Raw genomic sequence first — 19,949 nt, 5'->3', positions numbered from 1 at the left:
GCCTACTTTCAATGGAATATATTATTAATAATACTAGGCAAGAGTCAATAAATTTCCTATTTTAATAACTTTAATACTGTAATGTATTAATTGATACTTTCCAAATCCATCGTAATACAGTACAGAACCTTTTGTCGACATTAAAGATACAAGCGACCATTTTGTTACAAAACAGGACGTTTATTTATAGCCTCTCACTGGAGGCTCCAGGCACAAAAACTATCTTGACCTTGGAGTTGTTAACCCCCTTTCCCTGCCTTCCTTAACTTACAAGTTGCGTTGTTTGTTTACTCCGGCGATAAGATAATCAGTTCTCAAAATCGTAACGCACTTTGTGATGTTATAAATTTGCCGCACAGATAACAAATCAGATCAGATGTGCTCGAGCTACAAACGATGATGACAAACTGACAATAGGCTATGCTATATTTTTTGTGCTCAACACAAAATAGCTTATTGTTAGTCATATCCTGTGGAGATATAGCGTATGGTTCAGTTCTCATCGCCCAGCGTGGGAGCGGAAATGCCGAGATTCCTAGAAAGCGGCGGTTAAACTGAGCTGCTCTCAAATCAAGGTCGGTTAAAACAAACTGCATTATTTTACGATCGAAGGCGGATAATCTGATTGTCGGTTAAGAGGGGGTCTACTGTACATATAAACGGAAAACCGCAAGAAAAATACAAACTTTTATATAAACACAATTTCACACTAGGTTATTCAGTACTACTTAAATATTCATGCATAATAAAATGCATAAAGATTACTGTTCGTACACATTTCTCTAACAATACAAAATAATGACAAATTTAGTAATAAGTTAAATCGCGGACAAAAAGAGAGCGAAAACTCACCGGCAACAACAAACAATTGCAAAAGGCACTTTGTGTACGAGACCTTGACAGTAGTGACGCACTTTCGTCATCTTAGTGAGAGAAAATGGAAATAACCCGGAGCGCAGGGCTTCCACTATCACAAGCTACATTTCTTCCTCTTCAAAATGACATATTATATGACTAGTAGGGTAATAGGCCTAATAACTTACACTATAACTATGTAATTCATATTTTCCGTAATGTACTAGCGTATTACACTGTTTGGCCATTTGTTACAGTAGGGAAATTTCAAAAACTCAGCTGTTTTCATAAAATCGGACCTGTTGTGCAGTCAATATTTCTTTCAAAATATCAATACCACAATGAAGATAAAATCAATGGCTATACAGTGGTACCACCCGCAAAATTCCAAAACGAAAATTAACCAAGCAGGATAATGCCAAACAAGTCGTAGGCCCCTATTTTGACAGTTCCCAAGTGCTGCTAAAGTCGTGCCGCGCCAAAAATTCATTTGATTTCTAATCGCCGTGACCTTGTTATATAGCTACCTGCTAAGTTACAGTGTTTAGGCCTATATAAAATAATAAAATGAAAGTTCAGAATGTGATCTTTAGAATGGTCCTAGCCTAATTATTCATATCAGAGTTGATTAAGTTATAAGCGGTTTTTTCACCGATAAAAAAATTGCGATCCATACTAACATATAACGCTGGTTGCCATTTTAGGCGTCGCGACGAACGAGCGTATTACGCTCGTTGGCCACTGTTAGGGTTAAGTTATGTATTGGCCTATCTTAGGCCAACCAATAGTCTAGCCTAAGACAATATTGTTTAACTTATCATAAATCAAGAGAATAGAGATACAAGCTTGTACCGTGTAATTAAGCCTCAATGGCTTGGCCTAGGCCTATTGTATGATGAAATGGGCTCAACCTAGTGCAGAAGGATCGGCTACCATAACAAATTAGTTTAACACGTTCGCTGCTACGGACGTTCCGGAACGTCAGCCGGGCCACGGCGCCAGGAGCTAAGAACGTTCCAGAACGTCACCGTTCATTGTTGTTTAACGTTGCTATGGATAAGCCAGCACGTCACAAGCGTTCTATATTTCTTTGCAGCTCGTACGGACGTACTTTTCTGACAATAAAAAATATAGTTTCCCAAATCACCACCAGGGTCGTTTAGAACAGGGCTTTGTTTTACCTCTTTCCTGCTAGATAGCGACACTACTTTACTGACTGTAACCTGGGTAGTGCTGCTATCTATCAGAATCACTTAGTACTATATCCAAAGCCAGTTTTATTGCAGAACATTGCCATCCAGTATAACTACTGTTGTTTTTACTGTAACTCAGTGTATCGGTGGCAATGTCACGCAGCGGCCGAGCGTTAGTTCAGCAACTGGCGCCGTCCCGGCATCTAGCGCTCAGCAGCGAACGTGTTAAGATGTTCAGATTAAAGGAAAGAAATTGCCTAAATACGTACCTGCCTCAGAGTAATAAAAAAGAATGAATGAAAACTAAATTTTGTAACGAATTGATATCAATCACTCCCGATTTAGGTTAAGGCTGAACTTAAACTGTTGTGGATTGTTTCTAAAAAGGACTCAAAGTTATTTTTGCTACGACACGAATGCAAACATTAGAACGCATTATTCAACGAGACATTTATGCAATTGAATGCAGTTATTTTAAGAAATATGTCTTTAAAAAATAACTCTTGGTCTAAATGAGATCCATGATGTTTGATAAACACAGACTATTAAAGACAAACACAAAATTCACTCTGTTCCTGTTCAGTCAGGGAATCACCGGCCAAACTCTACCTACACGGAAATTCCACCATTTTGTTAAATCGAAAAGATCGAAAACGATTCACGATCACGAATTCACGATTCACGAATGTTGGAAACATGAGAACAGAAAAAGAACTTAATATCAGTATCGGCATTGAATTTATATTAAGAGAGTATGTTCAATAATAAACAATGGTTTCGTTTCTCACTGTGTGGCGAAATCAGTCATATATCAGTTAATCACTTGAATGAGATGGCAATTTAAGATGAGAATTGTTACGTAGTGAATAGGAATGTGTAAGTGAAGATTGGTATTGGTGTAAGTTTTTTTTTTTTAATGAGAATCAAAGTTTCCAAAATGTATAATGAGGGAAATGTTAAAATTTGTGATGAAACAAAGTATTGCCTGCAAGATGTTCTTATTTTCAAACCAAAGACTGCCCTAACTGCCCTCTTCTGGAGTCGGAAAAGGAAAGACGTTTTCCCACACTCACAACCCCACGCACGATTTTTATTTCAGCTGCAGTTTTTTAATACGGACAAAATAAGAGTTTAAAAATTAGAAATTAAAAAAAAATTACTGTAGGCATAAAACTAAAAAAAAAATATATAATTAATTTTTTAATTAAACTGTCATAACTCAACCTAACTAACCAAACTTGCTGATAAGGACAAAATTGAATGAAGGTTTACTAATAGAAAAAATAATTCTGTTCATAAAATAAAACTATAAATGCCTCAAATTAAATTTTATATTTTTTAATTATAAAATTAAACTGTGAAAACCTAACCAAACTAACCAAACTTGCTGAGGAAAGTCCACCGTTCAGGCTGTGGACTGTCTTGTTCAAGAAATCTTAAATGGTCTAGAGATTAGAAATTCTACTTCTGTTATAATGTGTGACCTATCCCGCGCTTTTGACTGTGTGTCACATAGTCTCCTGTTGTCAAAGCTCGAAAGGTACGGGGTACGAGGCGATGCTCTCTCATTGATTAAATCTTATCTTGAAGGGAGGTCTCAAGTTGTGACTTGGAATGGTAACTCTTCCAGTCCTCTGATGGTGAACAATGGAGTCCCGCAAGGGTCTATTATGGGTCCCTTCCTTTTTGTAATCTCAATCAATGACTTGTATCACAGTGTTGCAGGCAATGTCCTGCTATATGCAGATGATTACAACTCTCTTTTCTAGTCACTCAGATTTTTCTGTATCTAAAGTTGCTGTGCAGGAATTATTAGATGTAGCTTCTATCTGGTTTCGCAACAATAAATTATGCCTGAACCAAGCCAAAACTCAAAACATCACTTTCAGTCTTTCTAGGGAACTGAGGAAAGAAAACACTGTAAAGCTGCTGGGCTTCACCCTTGACCCTCAGCTTGATTGGAACGATCATATTGAAATCCTGTGTGGTAAGCTAAGTCGTGTAATCCATTTGCTCAGACGGTTGAAGGCTGACATGCCATTTGAATTTGTTCGACTTGCGTACTTTGCTTTTTTCCATGCTCATATTCTGTATGGCACTAGGCTCTGGGGTCACTCCCCTGGAGTGCAAAAAGTCCTCAAACTACAGAAGAAAGCTGTCAGGGTCTTGTGTGGAGTCCATCAGCTTGAGCATTGTAAACCTCTGTTTGTTCAGCATGGTACGAGGCATGTTTTTTAAGTAAGTACCGTTTTTAAACTTCTCCGTTCCAGCGCTGCGATTGGCATTTTGGACATTTGCGCTGTATATGTGCATCTATTGGCAAGCCCTAGCGGGAAATTCGACAACAATCGGCCGTGTTTACATCCGGTATCGAGCATTCAAAATGGTGCCGCCAATTGAGACTGCCGCCGACTGTGAAGTGTGCGCTGTAATTAGATTTTTTTTAGCCATTGAAATTTGTCAACAGATTAGTGAGGTGTATGGCGAGAACATTTATGAGTGACGGAATGGTACACAAGTGGGTAAGGGCATCTAAAGACGGCCCCACCAACGTTCATGATGACTAACGCACTGGGCAGCGTCACTGTCCCCAGTACTCAGTGCGTTGCTCATCATGAACATTGGTTGGGCCGTCTTTAGATGCCCTTACCCACTTGTGTACCATTCCGTCACTCATAAATGTTCTCGCCATACACCTCACTAATCTGTTGACAAATTTAAATGGCTTTCACACCTTTAGAACATAAAAATCTAATTACAGCGCGCACTTCACAGTCGGCGGCAGTCTCAATTTGCGGCACCATTTTGAATGCTCGATACCGGATGTAAACACAGCCGATTGTTGTCGAATTTCCGGCTAGGGCTTGCCAATATATGCACATATACAGCGCAAATGTCCAAAATGCCAATCGCAGCGCTGGAACGGAGAAGTTTAAAAACGGTACTTACTTAAAAAACATGCCTCGTATAATGCCTGTACACAATGTATTTATTTACCAATGCCTGTTAGAGATTAAGAACAATGAATCAGCTTTTCCATTGGTTAATAATGTTCATCATTATAGCACTAGGAACAATGAAAATATTTTTAGAGATAGAGTTAGACTAGATTTAACTCTCAACTGCTTTCCTGTTGCAGGAATAAGGTTCTACAATGCCTTACCCATAACTGTAAGACAACTCTTACCGAACAAGTTTGCGACCACACTAAAAGCTTGGATGCTTACCAATCCATTCTATTCCATAAAAGAGTTTTGGAATGCACAGCTTGTTACTATTGGGTTGAACCCACAGTAGTCCAGTAGAGGTATTACAAAAATGTAAATTTATTTATTTTTCTCTGCCTTGCATGGCTTGCAGCATGTAGTTTTCATTTTTTTTTTTTAGTTGCATGCATTGCTTTGCATGTTTTGTATTGATTGAGATCCTGCATGTTTTTTTCAGCTTTTAATTTAATTTTGTTAGTCAAGAATGCTAGAAGAAGCTTGGCATGTTATTTATTATTTATTGTATTGTTGACGTAGCCTATTGTCCTGTATGCACTGAATGGCCTAATAAATCATTTGAATCATTTGATAATAAAAAAATAGAATGAAGGTTTACTAATCGAAAAAAAGTTCTGTTCATAAAATAAAACTATTAATAGCTCAAATTCAATTTTATAAGGTTTAAAAAAAAATAATTAACTGTTATAACCTAACAAAACTAACCAAACTTGCTGATAATGCAAAAATCTTAGACAAAAAGTTCGTACCCCCGATGGGTTTCGAACCTGGTATCATGAGTTTCGAAGACCGGCATGCTATCCACTAGACCACCGAGGCCGATGGCATAGATAAAACAATGCCGATGGCTTCGTTCCGTTTCATTGCGCTAATGGTGTTCCCTCAGCCAATAGAATGCTCTCATTTGTTCTTATTAAAATAACTGCAGCTCAAATAAAAATTGTGCCACCCCCACACCGGCACTGCGTATACCAGGTGCGGGAAAATCACTCCATAATATGCTGTAATTAGAACATCACATTTTGCAAACTTAGAAAGTTGGCGGAGAAGAAAGATTCCCGAAGAAATCCTTCTACACACAGTGTCAATATGGGAATGAAAGCGCAGGTTTCGAGCACCAATCCCAAGAACTTAACCTGATCAGTTGCCTCGAGCTCAACATTATTCAAAAGGAAATTGTTTTTGTTTATCCCAGCTGAACTTATAAAAAAAACTACAAATTCAGTTTTTCTGGCTTTTAGATTCAATGAGTTGTTCTCGAACCACTGCATCATGGAGCTCGCTTGCAAAAAGGCCTTTATTTCGAGTTCATCGAAATTTTGATCAGAAACCGAGAGCGACGTGTCATCAGCAAACAGACAAATGTTTCCAGAATTTACAATTGATGGAAGATCATTCACAAAGACAAGGAACAACACCGGACCGAGGACTGACCCCTGAGGCACGCCACTAGCAGACTCGCAATGGGGTGAGCGGTAGGTATTCAGATATCCTAAGTCATCCACCGCCTGAATCATCACAAACTGCTTCCGTCCTGTAATGAATGACTTAAACCATTGCAGTGTCAGCCCTCGCACTCCAAGACAAGTAAGCTTATCAAGAAGCAATGCGTGATCCACCTTATCAAAGGCTTTGCTCAGATCGAAAAAAACCCATTGTATGTTCCCCTGCATCCAATGAATTGACTAAATTTGAGATAAAGGTCAGTCATTGCGTCTGTGGTGGTTTTCTTTTTTGTGAACCCAAATTGCTTCTCCGAAATAATATTATTTTTGTAAAAAATAATAATAATATTATTAAATATTATAATATTAAAAAAAAGTTTCCAAACAGTTATGATACAACTGCGCAATCAAATACAAATAAATTAGTTTTTGACGAAAAATGCTAATTTTTTGAATGGTCAATAAAGTAAAAGGATATGAGACAGATAAATGATTATCACATACTGTATTGGTTGACTTGATTGACTGTTATTTGTACCATAGATAAAACATACTCCTCATGTTTTATCTATTATTCCAATTTAGCCATTTAGTATGCACATACATACATATATATATATATATATATATATATATTCTATAGCTTAATATCTCATGGCTTTTGGGCTGCGCTGTTTTCCCGCTCTCTACTCCCGTTCCCGCTCACCGCTCATCATCAGATTCCAGCCAGAATCAGAATCCAGATAACGGCCCTAACCAACCCCAGGCCCTAATCCTAACCTAGGACCTAGATCAAAATTATAAGTTTCATTTCTAGCTAAAAAGCGTAAGCTTTTAATCAAATTGTAGTTCATAAAATTAAAGTTATAGTATTATTTAGTAACCTGTTTGCTTAGAATCAAGTCTAAGTCATGGCTGAAAACAAATTGTCCAATATTAATGAGAGCAACGAATGTGATGAAGATGGGATCGTCACCATGGTTGATGTTTTAAAAGCTGAAGAAATATTGGAAGAGAATGCTGATGCCGTTCTTGGACCAGGTGATGATAAAAACTGCACATACAACGAGGTGGGGCTACTTATATCAATTAAACTGATTTATATTTCTTGTGTCAATCCTTTGTCTTGGCTATGTCAATCTAGGGCCTAGGTAGGCCTAGCCTAACTAAGTTAGGCCTACTCTTGTAACTGTACTCTTAGGATAGTCGATATTTTCAAAACATCGATGTTCGATATTTTTGAAACATCGATGTTTTGGTAAGTTATTTATATTAGTACTTATAGGCCTAACTTAGGTGCCTCCAAACAAATTTTTTATTTTGATATCTTACTTTTAGTTATAGTTTTTTTACCTTCTGAATCCAAATACCGGTAAAACATAAGTTACAGTACCATTATTTATCACAGCTGGTACATATTTCTCAAGATATAGCCTGTCGCCGTAAAAATATAAAACATGACAATAAACAAGGTAGGATGGATAACATTTACAAGTGGAATTAACTGTCGGTTAACTAAGCCTACAGCTGACTGTTTTCAACCAAACGATAACCCTAGGAGTGGCAGATCGACAGAAAATGTCGATTTCAAAATGTGCCGCTGGAGTGGCGGGCGACAGAATATGTCGATTTATGTAACGTTTTTTTCAGTTGCATGTTAAGCACATTTAAAGTCGGTGAAATGACATAACTCTTATACCAATGGAAAGATAAGATTCCGTAGTTTCATTTTATTATAAGAATGAACCTTATAACATAAATATATCGTTCTTATAATGAGTTACATTTAAACGAAAAATACGCGCGAACTCGCGAACGCCATGTTTTGTTGCGCAATCGTAAATGATGAGTCATTTCATTAACAAATAGCAGACGTAATTTTTGTCTCTGACAAAAGCAAGTGGTACCACTGCAACAAGCATAAAGAAATATTTTATTCTGTATAAAGTATAACGTCATTATACATTCCAACAGCTGATAAACAATTTTTGTAAATAGCCTATTTTTACGTATTGTTCATGTGGCGGATCGACATAAAATGTCGATTTCTAAATCGCATATATATACAATGTGAAAAGTACAAAAACGTTGTTTTATATACTCTCTTGTAGACGAAGGACAGTAGAATTCAATGTTGTTAGGCTGGTCACACAAATAGAAGCTTTTGATTTTTCAAAGCTAAAGGAACAGAACACTTGTCATCGTCTAACCTAAAATGGCGGCGTCGTCGTGAGTTTTTGTTCGATAACAAAGACGAAGTGTGGGTTTATCCCTAATTTTACATTGTAATGTTCGTTTTAGTTCATTATTTTGTATTAGGCGAAATATTTATGCATTATTTTTCATAAATATTTATACATGTGTGATCCAAAATAGGATAAAAGGTCAGTGAAGTTTTGTGGGCTATAACAGCTGATCAGTTGTTTTGTTTACATTTTTGCTTTTGTGAAAACCAAATATTCTATTACTTATCTTATTTAGTTATTCTTATATAGAATGATATTATTGGCTACAAAAAAAAATATGGTTTTATCATATTGATATATTAGTAGAGGGCATTTGTGGATCTATCAACGTGTAGTTGAAGAATTTGACGTTTTCCAATTTTTCCGTATTATTGCTAGTAAATCTATAAAAATAATTATTTTGTGTAAATTATGATATGTCTATGTAGAGGAATAAATTCTGAACAAAATGCATATTTTGAATTGTGCAATAAAAAATTACGTTACATGTGACACGTGTTTGCTTTTGAAATAAAACTTGATAAATTTATAAATTTTATTTTTTTTACTTTTTTCTAAAAATCTACCTTTCTAAAATTGGTTTGTATTACCATTTTTGAATTCTACTGACTATTACGAACAAAATGAATATACGGTTCAATAGTTTATCTCTACATACTAATTTTATACAGATTTTTGAAGAACTCCCTTACAAATTCACCAAATAGAGCGTGCCACTCCACAAAGCACATACCGAAAATCGGTCTCGCCACTCCTAGGGATAAGCAACTGGAAGAAACAACTTTTGAACTTTGGGTAATTATTTACCCTATTTACACTGGGATTTGATGTAATTTTTCTATGTCTACTTAAAGAATTTTTAACGCTGAATCCAAAAATGCAATCAGTTTTGGCCGGAGAGATTCCTAAGTGGCCGTACAGTTAAATAATGAATATTAAGCTTCAGTTTTGTTGATTTATTAACATATTTGTGATATGGACGAGTCCAAGTTCTAGTGACGACTAACACTAAAAGGGTGGAAGGTTTGTGGAGTGGAAACAGCTGTCAGTTGTTTACATTCGATACTAAACAGACAAAACCACACATGACGCCATGAGAGCAAAATCAGAGTTACAATATGCAATAACTAGATTTTTAAAAGAAAATGGACTTTGGTGCTGTTTAGAAATACAATAAATCAACTACGATACATAAAAACTATTAATCACATGAACATAAATTATAAAACAAAATAGAATTTATTCACGTAAAATAGGTAATAGAAGCCTATCAGTAATAGAAGCTTGGCCACTGCCGACATGATCATCGTCCTCATTCCAATCCTCAACCATTGACTAATGCCTCGCCATGAGAGCAAAATCAGAGTTACAATATGCAATAACTAGATTTTTAAAAGAAAATGGACTTTGGTGCTGTTTAGAAATACAATAAATCAACTACGATACATAAAAACTATTAATCACATGAACATAAATTATAAAACAAAATAGAATTTATTCACGTAAAATAGGTAATAGAAGCCTATCAGTAATAGAAGCTTGGCCACTGCCGACATGATCATCGTCCTCATTCCAATCCTCAACCATTGACTAATGCCTCAACGTCTGTTAATGAACGTGCCATAGTGCATAATCCCATAGTACATAATCCCATCGTGTCTAAAAGTGAAAACGTATCACAGTGCATAATACAATGGGTATTTATTTACTTTAGGGGCTTCTAACGAATTTTGAAAAAAATGTTTTTTCTCATTATTTGGCCTATTTTGAACACTTTACATTTGACACTTTTGGGGCAAACGCCTATTTCACCCTGAAAATCGCGTTTGAAAATCGCGAAAATTTTTCAGCAATTGCCATTTTTACTTAGAAAATCAGGTTCCCCCCCCCCCTTGCCTTTCTTTTAAATGTGTTTTTATTATTGTAGTAATAAGCAGATGTATATTTAAACTAACCTAACCTAACCTTGGTTTAACTAAATACCCCCGCCGCAGCAAACCTGCAGACTAAGCGAATTTCCATTAACCTGATTGGATATACACTAAAATGCCTCCATAAAAATAGCACATTTTTCCTATTTAAATAGAATTAGTTTAACGAGTACTTAGGTTTGCTGCAACAGGGAGGGTAAAAAAGATGTTTTATAAAATAATAATAGTTTAGTAAGAAATAAAAGTATTTTCCAAAATCAATCAAAATATGTTCATAAACAAGTAAACTACAACAGTTGACTTATTCTCCATAAGAATAACATGGGAATTTTAAAATTACAATTTTTTTGAATTTTCTCCGTAACAATTAGGCGCATAATAACGCTTCAATATACTAAATTATTTGTTCTTTTAAGCTCTACAAAATGGTTTAAAAATAAATTGTGAAATTTTGTGTTTTTAGGGTCAAAAATGGGAAAAACCTATTTTTACCCCATAAAACCCCCCATAAACCCCCGTTCCCATAGTCCGATCATGCTGGTTCGCGAACTCATTCAAGTTTATCCCGCCTTACACCTTCAAACCAAATTTTATCAAAATCGGAAAAAAATTACTCAAGTTATCGTGCGGATGGACACATATATATATATATATATATATATATATATATCTCTATATATAGATATATAAAAATTTGAACGAATGGTGTTTTTGGCCTCTGGGGACATCAAAATGAAAAAGTAAATCGGTCCCGGGCTTAGGTCTTACCATGAGACCTACGGTAATAGCTACTTCCCTATAGGGAAATTCGCTAAAATCCGCTATTTTCGGCATATTGCTAACCTAAGCATTGGTTAGGTAGGGTTGGGTTAGGTTAGGTAGGATTGAGTTAGGTTAGGTTAGTTTAAATATGGTTAGGTTAGTTTACGTAAGGTTAAGTTAGGTTAGGTTAAGTTAGATTTAAAATATTCAGGTGATTTTAGGCTAATTGATTTAAATAATAACTTAATAACTAGCCATACCTTACCTAACCTTAACTAACCTAACCTAACCTAACCTAACCTAACCTAACGTAACCTAACCTTGGTTTAACTAATAATCCGCTATTTTCGGCATATTGCTAACCTAAGCATTGGTTAGGTAGGGTTGGGTTAGGTTAGGTTGGATTATATTTAGTTCTGTGTAGGTCCTTAGTAATAGTAAAAACACATTAAGAGTAAAAAAACTACGCATTTTTTTAGCACTTTTTGCAATTTTCAAACGCGATTTTCAGGGTGAAATAGGCGTTTGCCCCAAAAATGCCAAATGTAAAAAGTGTTCAAAATAGGCCAAATAATGAGAAAAAGACATTTTTTTCAAAATTCGTTAGAAGCCCCTAAAGTAAACAAATACCATACAATGTATCAGCAACTACAAAATGATGTTACATAATCTAATCTAATCTAACCTAACCCAACCCAACTTTAACCCTCCGAGTGTCACGCGTCATAAAAACGACGCACAACACACTTTGTGTAGGGTCACGCGTCGCTTTTAAGACGCACAAACATCGTTTACGGCGAAGGCTCTATGACTGACTGAATCGGATTGAACTGGATCGAGTTAGGTATCGTTCTTTCCGTAATATTCTAAGCTTTCTCAAGAGGTCTGTCTCTAAGCGCTAGTCATTTTAGTTCCGAAAATATTGTAGCCGACAGCTGACGTGCGTGTATTTGTAAACAGCTAAGTTCCCCCGGACCGATGACTGATGTGTTTTATTACGTTTATCATTGTTTTAGTGTTAAAAATCAAAAGTAGTGATATACGTGGTGCATTATAAGAAGATTTAAGTGGTTTTGAAGTGCTGGTTGATGATCCTGAAGAAGTAGGTAGTGATATTGATGTAAATTATCAGCCAGATTCCTAGCTATGGTTAGGCTATGCATTCTTAGCTAAACGCTATGTACTGAAATACGTTTTTCGCTCATAACTTATTTATTTGATAACTTACCTCGCTATATGATTATATATTTGTAATCCTCATTAAATTTAGAACAAAGTGGCTATTTTCAAATATTTATAGTCCTATAATTTATACAATTTCATTGAGCGCGAACTTATTTTTTTTTTGAAAATTTTCGAAATTATATTTTTTTTTACCTAAAAATTTTTTTTTTGAAAAAATGTTCCTTATGTTTTATATATAATATTGAAGCCCATGATTTTCCAAACAAAATGGTATATAGAACATTAGAATTAACATTGTTTTAAGCTTCTCAGATCCGTTTTAATAAAACCTTGCAAAGGGGCCAAAAATGGGTGGACATTAAGGCCTAAACTATGGACACTCGGAGGGTTAATATTAATGTTTAAATCACATTTTATGTCAGAAAAGGCATGTGAGGAAGATAGGTCGGACTTTATGCGGATTCGTGACTATAGGCCTATTAGGCTAAGTCCTTTGAAGTGAGGTTAGATTAGGTAAGTTAAAGGTTAGGTTATAATGAACCGACTCATTAATTTATGCAACTTCCAGACTGTTTTTGCACAATTGAAATAGTGGGTGAAAAAAACTTATAGGCATTTGAACTTTAGGGACTTCTAACGAATTTTGAAAAAAATGTTTTTTTCTCATTATTTGGCCTATTTTGAACACTTTTTACATTTGACACTTTTGGGGCAAACGCCTATTTCACCCTGAAAATCGCGTTTGAAAATCGCGACATTTTTCTGCAATTGCCATTTTTACTTAGAAAATCAGGTTTTCCCCCCCTTGCCTTTCTTTAAATGTGTTTTTATTATTGTAGTAATAAGCAGATGTATATTTAAACTAAACTAACCTAACCTAACCTAACCTTGGTTTAACTAAAAATCCGCTATTTTTGGCATATTGCTAACCCAAGCATTGGTTAGGTAGGGTTGGGTTAGGTTAGGTAGGATTGGGTTAGGTTAGGTTAAGTTAGGTTAGGTTAGGTTAGTTTAAATATAGTTAGGTTAGTATACGTAAGGTTAGGTTAGGTTAGATTTTAGGCTAATTGGTTTAAATAATAACTTAATAACTAGCCATACTTTACCTAACCTTAACTAACCTAACCTAACCTAACCTATCGTAACCTAACCTTTGTTTAACTAATAATCCGCTATTTTCGGCATATTGCTAACCTAAGCATTGGTTAGGTACGGTTAGGTTAAGTTAGGTTAGGTTAGGTTGGGTTAGATTAGATAAAGTTAGGTTGGATTATATTTAGTTCTGTAGGTCCTTAGTAATAGTAAAAACACATTAACAGTAAAAAAACTACGCAAATTTTTAGCACTTTTTGCAATTTTCAAACGCGATTTTCAGGGTGAAATAGGCGTTTGCCCCAAAAGTGCCAAATGTAAAAAGTGTTCAAAATAGGCCAAATAATGAGAAAAAAACATTTTTTTCAAAATTCGTTAGAAGCCCCTAAAGTAAACAAATACCAAATAGTATAACAATATCAAAAATGCTTGCGCATTTTTGGAAGTTGCATAAATTAATGAGTCGGTTCATTATAACCTAACCTTTACCTTCCTAATCTAACCTCAATTCAAAACACTTAATACAGTCACGAATCGGCATAAAATCCGACCTACCTTCCTCACATGCCTAAATAAGAAATGATTATTTGGTTTCAAAACGAATTGATTTGATTTCATTCCGCATTAGATCAAGTATAAACAGTTGTTTGCTCTTCTCACTCAGTCCTCACTCCTCACTCTTCACTCAGTACGGACCCATCCAGACCACGCCATATTACCATTACCTTCAGTACCGCTCAATTATCCTTAGATTCGTAATCCTAACCTTCGTTTTACGGCCACTACGGCCACTTAGGAATCTCTCCCGCCAAAAACTGATTGCATTTTTGGATTCAGCGTTAAAAATACTGTATGTAGACATATAAAAATTACATCATATCCCAGTGTAAATACAGTAAATATTCGCCGAACTTTATTAACTAGGTGTTACGACGTAATTACGGCGACTATTTTTCAAGTGTCAATCTACGGCGACTTGACAGGCCTACGGTTTCAGTTGATATAATCCCACAAGATCGAACAAACCCGGTCATTGGGCATACTAACGTGTTCAGGAGATTCTGGGCTTCATGGTGAGTATAAAAGACAACCATTTCCTGAACTATTTAGCCTATCTTGTTCTGTGATAATTTTTCCATATGTCCCTGTTTCGGTTGCTAGTGAATGAATGTTTACGTTGTAGGTACTGTTGTGTGTCGTGATTTTTACTGTTATTAGAAAGAAAAATAGGGTGAAACTACAAATTTTATTTGTCCTTATTACAGTTATAATAAAATGTATTGGCTATCTCAGTTTTTGTAAATATAGTGATAAATAATATTTTTACATGTGCGGTTATGTAAAAACTTTTTTGGAACATCTGGATTTGAGCCAACAACAAATTGCTTTTATACAAAGTAAGACACAAATATTATACATTTTTAGACAGACAATTTTATTTGCTTTAAGAAAATATAATGGCCTGATGTTATATCTATGTCTGTTTGGATTTTTTATTAGCCTTATTTTTAATCAAACTCCACAAATGTCTCGAAAATTGATTGACATTTACAGGGTGTTCAATGCGACACCTACAGGGTTAACTCACTCTGATTCTGTCATAGGCAATAGGCCTAGTGATGTAATTTTACTTCACTAGGCTACAACTAGAACACTCAAAAATACTCATACTCATACTGTGCTGCGTAGTGATAGACTGCTACACAATCAAAAGTCAGGTTAAGTGAAGACAGTAACATGGTTGATGAGAAGAATAACATCGTTGATTACTGTAAACATAATAACATTGTTTATTTATTTTTACGGCAAACACCCATTGTGATACATGCGACAAGATGCTTATTACATGCTGATAATGTTGTACAGATACATCAGTGATACATGCAAAGATTAAAATGAAAAGATGAAAAACATGTTCAATGAAAATGACATGCAGTTGTGATAACAATTGAAGAGTGAAAGTTGAATTATCTAGGTAATCATAATAATTAAGTAACATGCTCAGCGAATAACAGACTATAACTATAGGTAACAATAACAAAGAATAAAGTACAAAAACTTTAGAAATAACTTTTAGGTATCGTTGACCATAGAAATATTTAAAGTAACTCTGTAATCAATAATGATTTCTATAAAAGGAATTTTGTCACATTATGGAGCTATAGATGGACTGGTGGACTAATTATTTACAGGCTAGTTCTTATTTAGGCATGTCAGGGTGGTAGGTCGTGTTTTTTATGTGAATTCGTGACTGCTTAAGTGTTTTGAAGTTAGGTTAGATTAGGAAGGTAAAAAGCATTTTTTAAATAGTAATTTGAAGTGTTTTTCTTAGGGATTTAATTTTACAAAAACAGTCTGCAGGTGACATTCAAACCAACAACTCGATTCATTATAACCTAAACTTTAACTTACCTAATCTAACCTACCTTCAAAGGACTTAACGCAGTCTAGCAGTCGAGAATTTTCCTAAAGCACAACCTACCACCTTGACATGCCTTTTCTGGCATTAAAAGGAGTTTACTATTGTTCTCGAGGTTTGGTTTGGTTGTTAGGTTATGTTGGAATAGCACCATTTTATTATGTAGGCTAATTTCTAAACGGCGAAATATAAATCATTAATAAGAATAAAATACTGGTAACAATTAATAAATTATATTAAATGTGTTAACTTATTGGTCTTAGAAAGTGAAAAGTGTAACGTAATCAGGTGATTTTCAAATTGCAGAATTAGAGTTAGGCCTAGCTAATAAAGTTGTCACTTCCATTGCTTAACTATGATTGAAAACAATCAGCTGTTGGCTTACTTCCGGCATACCTCGTTTATTGTAATGTTGTACATATATTTTTAAGGCAATAACTTGAGAAATCAGTGGTGAAAAATAATGGTATATTTGGATTCAGGAGGTAAAAAACTATATAAAGTTAAACATAAAAATTAAAAATTCATTTGGAGGCAAACTAGGCTATACTAAATAATTACCAATGTTTTTGGCCAGGTATTGAGATATCGATGTTTTCCATTATTGGAGGGTACAAAGGGCCGACAAAAACTGAAAAACATTGGCGTTTTTGCATTAATGTTAAAAATCAGTATGGTACCTACATCGATAGTTAACGTCGATGTTACCATCGCTGGTGTACATTAATGGTTGACCCATCGATGCTCATCTCTACTGTACACCTAAGCCTAACAAAATTCTAGATTATTGCGCTGTTTCCCTAAAAAAAAACACCAATTCAACAAAAATATTGAATATGGATCCTCTAACTTACTGTACTCTGCTGTAGGCTTTAAACACATAAACCTTAATTTATAACTTAGTCTAGATATTCAACATGGATCCAAACCACTGCATAGTATGACTGAGAAAAACAAGGTTAAAGGTAAACCTAAAAAGTTGAACTTGGTCTTCTGTTTGCGGCCGTGTCATTTTTGTACTTTGTGATTTTTAGCGAATTACCCATAGGGAATAGGCCTAAGCTATTACTGTAGTATTCATGGTAAGACCTGGACCCGGGACCGATTTGCTTTTTCGTCTTGAGGTCCATAGAGGCCAAAAACACCAACCGCTTAAATTTATATATATACTCCCGCCGCAGCAAACCTGCAGACTAAGCGAATTTCCATTCACCTGATTTGATTTTCAATTAAATTTATTCAAATAACATTAGGTTTAACTAGTATATTTACCTAGGTTTGCTGCCTACATGGAGGGTAAAGTGTGTATAAAGTGTGTTTTTTAGTAAAATATTAATAGCTTGGTATAAAATAAATAGATTTGCCAGGTTTGATCCAAATATATCCATAAACAAGCAAACTACAACAGTTTACTCATTCTCCATAAGAACAACATGGGAATTTTTAATTTACAACTTTCTCCGTAACCAATAATCATACGGAAACACTTGTGTCCGTTAGCACAATAACTCAAGCAAAAATGATCTGATTTTGATTAAATTTGGTATAAACCTGTAAACCTAAATTTATTCAAAGGAGTTCGCGAACCTGCATGATCGGACCATGGGAATGGGGATTTGTAGGAGGTTTTATGGGGTAAAAATTGGGTTTTCTAATTTTTGACCCTAAAAACCTCAAGTTTAGCAGTTTCTTTCCAAACCATTTTGTAGAACTTAAAAAACAAATAATTAAGTATATTGAGGCGTTATTATGCGCATAATGGTTACAGAGAAAATTTAAAAGAAATGTAAATCTAAATTCCCATGTTATTCTTATGGAGAACATTTACAAAAATTTACAAACTTTTTTACCCTCCCTGTTGCAGCAAACCTAGAGTACTCGTTAAACTAATGCTATTTAAATAGGAAATAAATAAATGTGATATTAAGGAGGGGAGCCTACCAGTAGACCGACAAGATACTTGGTCGTCTGGCCACTAGACCGTCTTTTTTAATTAAATAGATAAATACTGAAAACCAGTACGTCGACAAGTTATTTCATCGTCATTCCAGTTGACCGGCCTGTAAAACTAAATTATTATATACGAGAAACCTACTTGTCGTCAATCGACCCGACCGACTTACCACTTGCTCGTCTTTTAGGTGGGGATAGGGGGCAGAGTGGGAGGAGCTAACCGGGGATTACCCAGGAGTTTGAGGCGCTTCTCGTGGTTGAACCACGTCGCTCGAGGCTAGAAGCCAGTCTTGCCAACTGAAAGTAGCCTAGCTCCGTCGAACACTACACACTCTGCGTGCGTGTTTATACAGTCTGGAGTTTAGTTGACGTTGGCGCACAATTCTAATGGATAGTTTCGTCGTTTCTATAGCAACCGTGACGTGACCTCGTTCTCGCGCATTCCTCTGCCTTTGTATTATTTAATCTGCTTTGAAAGATAAGACTCGCTTATGTGCATTGACTATTGAATCAAATAACAATATCATTAGGGGGTTTTGATAGTTTGTTTGGATAAAACTACGTACCGTATATTGTAGAATTACATTTGTAGTGTGGTAATATGGTGTATATATATATAATTAATACGCTACATGAAACTTTGTCGGTTGAACTCCTCCGCCATTTCTTAACCGATTTTATCCATTGACATCTCATTGGAAAGAGCGTGTCGCGTAGATTTGCCAACTGGCCTTACATTTTTTACAAAGTCCCTTGGGTTCTGCCCCAGTGGCTTTGAAAGTTCCCATGTTATCCTTATGAAGAACATAATTGTTTACATTTTGATCAGCTGTATAATTTAATTACTGTTATTTATTTTTCGATTCAATGAAACGCATTGAGTAAATTTATTGTCTATTTTAGTTTGTGTAAACATAACCCCCAAAACGAAAACGGGCCGTGTTAGTATGGTTGTATCTTGAATTTATATATTTATCGTTGCTTTGTGTCGCTATGACAGATCGTGTTAGCATGATTGTAACTTAAATTTGTGCATTTATCATTGTTTTGTGTAGCTATAATTTGTTTATTTGTTGTTTTTTTCTTTTAAATGCCTCCGACGCGACAACAACGAAACATAGAAAGGAGGCGTACACGTCAGCACCTGACCCTAGACAATCTCAACTATTAGGTTACGAATGCGAGCTAACACTACCCCTAAAAGACTTTTCGTTCTCAATTTGACCCTCTATCAATGACATGTGTTGCCTGTACAGCGAGGCATTTTGAGAAGGAGAAAACCAGCCGGAATGCTTAAGGTTTATCAATAACGAAGATCAGGGATTTAGGTAATCAGGGTCTGAGTTACACAATGGTAATATTTGAGTTGACTCTTTTTAAACTCTTTTTAAACTTTGAGTTAAACTTTTTTAAATATGACTGTTATTGGTTTTGAAATAACCCCTGTAATACTTTGCAATTGCTTGAATTTGAGCAACATGTACATTGTACACTAGTATATATATAGGACCTGTGTATAATTTTGGGTAACATGGAGGTCAATTTACCTTGTGTAGGCCTATATCAAAAAAGTTTAATATCTTAAATTAATCCAAACAATTCATAGTAGCCAACAGGCACAAAGTATTGTAATTATGCAAGATGTTGTAAATTTCAAACATGTGTAACAGTTAAGTTTACTGCAACAGTAGTTCGTTAGGATTGCCTATTTAAGTAAGTTGTTATTAGGTGTATGAGTCGTTCATCAAGCGTCATGAGAAACGAAATCTGTTATAGAAGTAAAAAAATACAGTTAATCAAATGGTGCTGTATATAAAATATCTGCAAATAAAATTAGAGTTTTGTCTGTACACTGTTCAGAAT

At 35.2% G+C, this 19,949-nt stretch overlaps 2 protein-coding genes across 7 annotated transcripts in view; one reads left to right on the top strand and one right to left on the bottom strand.

Moving 5' to 3' along the window:
* LOC128988184 (YLP motif-containing protein 1-like) overlaps window positions 1–2,667 on the bottom strand; it is a 65,309-nt gene extending 62,642 nt beyond the window's left edge. For all 6 annotated transcript variants that reach the window (XM_054409426.1, XM_054409429.1, XM_054409430.1 and 3 more), the window contains exon 1: window positions 2,318–2,667. The gene's annotated coding sequence lies outside the window, so the exon portion shown is untranslated. The remainder of the gene's footprint in view (window positions 1–2,317) is intronic.
* A 4,577-nt stretch (window positions 2,668–7,244) lies between these two features.
* The window catches only part of LOC128986789 (putative E3 ubiquitin-protein ligase UBR7), a 43,841-nt gene continuing 31,136 nt past the window's right edge, over window positions 7,245–19,949 (top strand). Inside the window, exon 1 of the mRNA XM_054407311.1 lies at window positions 7,245–7,568. Within this exon, the coding sequence (XP_054263286.1) occupies window positions 7,410–7,568 (159 nt within the window). The 5' untranslated portion in view covers window positions 7,245–7,409. The remainder of the gene's footprint in view (window positions 7,569–19,949) is intronic.

Source organism: Macrosteles quadrilineatus, unplaced genomic scaffold (assembly GCF_028750875.1).
Source record: "Macrosteles quadrilineatus isolate MER2022 unplaced genomic scaffold, UCM_ALF_1.0 Scaffold_2__2_contigs__length_208266976, whole genome shotgun sequence".
In the NCBI taxonomy this organism is placed as follows: Eukaryota; Metazoa; Arthropoda; class Insecta; order Hemiptera; family Cicadellidae; genus Macrosteles; species Macrosteles quadrilineatus.
This window is presented reverse-complemented; position numbering and strand designations above follow the sequence as displayed.